Source organism: Alosa sapidissima, chromosome 20 (genome assembly GCF_018492685.1).
Source record: "Alosa sapidissima isolate fAloSap1 chromosome 20, fAloSap1.pri, whole genome shotgun sequence".
NCBI lineage: Eukaryota > Metazoa > Chordata > Actinopteri > Clupeiformes > Clupeidae > Alosa > Alosa sapidissima.
Window position 1 is genome coordinate 30296515 of NC_055976.1, and position 4416 is coordinate 30300930.

General features: G+C 47.6%; 1 protein-coding gene across 2 annotated transcripts in view; it reads right to left on the bottom strand.

Annotated features, from left to right (window-relative positions):
• ano5b (anoctamin 5b) overlaps positions 1 to 3918 on the bottom strand; it is a 78049-nt gene extending 74131 nt beyond the window's left edge. The window contains exon 1 of one of the 2 annotated variants that reach the window (XM_042074205.1): positions 3242 to 3918. In XM_042074205.1, coding sequence (XP_041930139.1) covers positions 3242 to 3314 — 73 coding nt within the window. In that variant the 5' untranslated portion in view covers positions 3315 to 3918. The remainder of the gene's footprint in view (positions 1 to 3241) is intronic. The other variant, XM_042074206.1, reaches the window with a different exon arrangement.
• Between the last annotated feature and the right edge of the window lie 498 nt (positions 3919 to 4416).

Genomic DNA, 4416 nt, shown 5'->3' on the forward strand with positions numbered 1-4416 from the left:
CAAAAACTCTTTAGGGCGCTTTGATTATACATTACTACATACTCCATTTCTGCACTCTTCCAACCTATATTGAATTTCCCCTTGGGGATCAATAAAGTATCTATCTATCTATCTATCTATCTATCTATCTATCTATCTATCTATCTATAGGCCTACACCACTACTGAAGGCATAGGGCTGAGTGCATTAGACTGAATGTATAAGGTGCAACATCCCAAACAAAAGACAGCCCACCATAATGTATTGTGACATACTATATCTGAATGTATGGATTTAATGTATGCACCTTCATGTAACATAAACATAGAAACACTGTTTAAATTTGATGTTTATGTTTCACTTCTCCATTGCCATTTGGACCTGCCAGTTTCCAGCAATTCAGACATTGAGTAACACCGTCCAAACACACGGCACACACACACACACACACACACACACACACATACACACCGCCCAAACACACTCACACACACACACGGCACACACAGAGACACACACACACATACACACCGCCCAAACACACTCACACACACACACGGCACACACAGAGACACACACACACATACACACCGCCCAAACACACTCACACACACACACGGCACACACAGAGACACACACACACACATACGCACAACATACACACACACACACACACACACACACACACACATACATATGGCACACACACAGACACATTTCAACACACACACACACACACACACACACATACACACGGCATACACACGCAGAGACACCTGAGGATAGTGTGTGTGTGTGTGCGCGTGTGTGTGTGTGCGCAATATATCCTCAGGCCATCCAGCCGAGTTCAGGCCCGCTTCCTCTTATGAGTGTATAGGATCTGTGTATGGTGTCATGGAAGCACCATGGAGGAATCTATAGGACCTCCAGCAGAGGCTCCACTAGAGACCTCTGAGTCCACTGTCCCAGAGCTCAGGGTCCAGTTCAAGGTCTTTCTCTCTCTCACACACGCACACATACACACATGCACACTTTAACACACACACACACTTACACGGAATGGAACATCCCCCAGGAGGTCACAAAAACTCACACACACACACACAGATACACACACACACTATAACACACACACACACACTTACACAGAATTGAACATCCCCCAGGAGGTCACAAAAACTCACACACACACACACACACACACACACACACACACACAGATACACACACACACACACACACACACACACAGATACACACAAACACACAGACTTTGGAAAATTGTTGGTGTGACTGGCCCACATGTACATGGCCTGGAACATGCTCTGCTCCAGCTCAAGGTCTGCCTCCACACCTTTGCCCCTGACCACCATGTTTACTCTCCCAGACTGGGTTCAGGCTGCAGTTTATCTACCGCAAACTATGATCAACAGCTGGACGGAACTCACAATTCATTCAGATTGGAGTGTATATGAATGTGGGTGATGTGGAGAGAGTGAGAGACACACAGAGAGAAAGAGGAAACACGCTTGAGTAGGAACAGGATTGAAGGAGAGAGAAAAAGGGGAGGTGTGTGTGTGAGAGAGAGAGAGAGTGTGTGTGTGTGTATGTGTGAGTGAGTGTTGAGAGAGGGAGAGAGAGCATGTGTGTGTGTGTGTGTGTGTGTGTGAGTGTGTTGAGGGAGGGAGGGGGATTTTTCAGGAGTTCTGGATACCGTAGCAGCCCCCACAGCTGAGTCACTGGGGACTACGCGGTCTGAGTCAAAGAGGTGTAGCAGCGGGTTACGCCATTCCCACGTTTCGAGAGGCCGGACTCACCACTTAAAGAGTCGATACGATAGCCACCTCCGTCAGGGTCCCCTGCACGGGGGGGGGGGGGTCAGTCGCACTCAGAAGCTCATCACAACCAGCCCACATCGTTATCACTCACGCGCATAACAACCCGCCCGGAATAACCAACTCTCCACACACAATAGCGCTGCGCCCAGCGTGAGTGAGTAGCAACAGGAGGCGGTGGTGTTGTGTGACGTTAAGAGTCCTGCAGGGCTGCCCCGGCGGGCTGGCTCTCCGTTCTGCCTGTGCTGTGCAGCGCGCGGTGACTAATGGGTTATGAATGGAAAGAACGTCCTTTGAATAGAGAGGAGCGGAGCGCGAGAGCTGGTTTGGGTAGGAGGGGGTCGCGGGTGCACGAGGTTGGGTAGCTGGCGGGTCTCTCTTGAAAAGCAGACACGTAGCCACTCTGACAGCACGCGTGCAGAATTCACACAGAATGCCAACCCTCAATCCAAGACCTAAGAGCCATCGCATTACAAATGCCAATGTGTTCGACGATTATTGACTCAGTAGCAATCTTGTCAATGTTGCCATTGGAATTCCACGAAAACGAGTCCTCGGTTCAGATTTAATCAAGGTCTGCTTGGCTACTGATGTATGAGATTGCATCCACCCAAGCCCTGCTCAACACCGAAGGCAGATTCTTAATTATATACCGGGCAGTGACACGACTCTCAACACACAGTAGGATCATTCTTATACTGCGTGCGAATGGGAGAATTGGCGGATTTCAAGCATTTACTGGCAGTAATATGTTTGCGTGAACGGCAGATAACGGTCTCCTAGTCAACCAATACGTGTAACGAGGATTAGGTAGGTTACCTGGTCGTTACTTTTAATTTCACTGAGGGAGGTCCATATTGGTCCTCGCCAAATAACACCATAACCTTAGTAACCGTATCTTAAGACCACGATGTTATTTACAAATGAATGAGTTAAACCCTGGATTTACGGTGAAATAAGGAGTCACGTCTAGCCACGTTACGAACCACACTGGCATGCTTCTTCACCGACCTCCATATTCGGAAAGAATAACGAGATGCCTCTGCCGTTTTATTTGAGTCAGAAATTACATCACTTGCTGACATTGTCTACATTAAAGGAAATTAAGATAATAGTATTGATATGTAACTCAAGTCTTGTATTTTGTAGGCTATAGTCTTACATTCCAACTGTCGAAATAACAGCCTAGGCTATTCTGCTGTAACCCACAAACGTCAGGTCAAAACTAAATATAGTATATTCCATTCCATTCCCCGTCTTTATGGAGTCAGTCTCGGCAGTTCCTCCTCTGAGAAAAGTACGCAAACCTAGTGGCAAAAGTTCTCAGATTCTTTTCATCCCACCGAACCTGCGCTCACTGTCCCGCGGGCTGCTTGTGTGTGTGTTTGCTTGGCTCCCTCTTTAATTATATACAAGTTACAACTTACCTCCAATCTGGGAATCTCTTCGGTTCATTTCAATGAGCGTAGCATCTTTCGCCTTTCCCGTTATCCTGTTCATCTTGCCCGAAGAGTTGCCGTTTCTCCGCACGAGTCGACAAAGAAAAGCAGTGCCCGAGAGAAGGCGTTTCCGCCCCGCGTTTTGACTGTGCGTGAAGTAGTCTGGGTGAAAATCCAGACGGTTTCCAACTTCCTCCGTTCTCCTCAATAGTTGGTTTATATCCGATTTACATTGAGAGTCTCAATATTCTCCCCATAACAACAATTACACGGTTACCGAGGAGGGATGCTGTTGGTCTTTAAAGGGGAGTGGCCAAGGTATGGCAAGTTTCCGTCGGCCTACTAGCGGCGCGAGCAGCACGCACACGGTCGCAGAGCTTGTCCAAGTTTGAGGGCAGTTTCCTCATGACGTCCCCAGTCTTTCCCTCACCCCTTTCCGCTAGTGGTGCCAGGCCCAAATAACGAAACCTATTTTCGAGTATTTCTTTGTTCTTATTCAACACAGTTAAGGCTCTTTTGGCGTTTTTGGAGTGTAGTTGTCCATATTCTCTTCTGCGGGAGATCAGAGGCCCCTATAGGTTGTTTACAGCTTGTTGTACTACTAGTTGACATACAAGAGTGGAATCTGGGATGGTGAAAGTAATAATTGGATAGGGAGAGTTTACAACAAGGTGCCAAAGAGGTGTGTGTGTGGGGGGGTAATTTAGAGCAACCTGTGCTGTTCCACTAGTAATCGGTGTTACCCTCAAATCAACCCAAATGTATATGGCACACTCAGCCCGTACAGAGATCAACTGACAGACTTCCATACTGAGTTTTTTTCTAAGTATAATATATAAGTATATACTCTTTTGATCCCGTGAGGGAAATTTGGTCTCTACATTTACCCCAATCTGCCAATTAGTGAAACACAAACAGCACACAGTGAGGTGAAGCAAACACTAACCTAGAGCAGTGAGCTGTCTGCTACAGCGGCGCTCAGGGAGCAGTGAGGGGTTAGGTGCCTTGCTCAAGGGCACTTCAGCCATGAATGTGGGCATAGGACAGCAGTGCTCAACCATTTCCCCATCCACATGTTTCCTACTAGGTCGGGGATCAAACCAGCAACCCTTCGGTTACAAGCCCGAAGCCCTAACCAGTAGGCCACAGCATGCATAAACTGC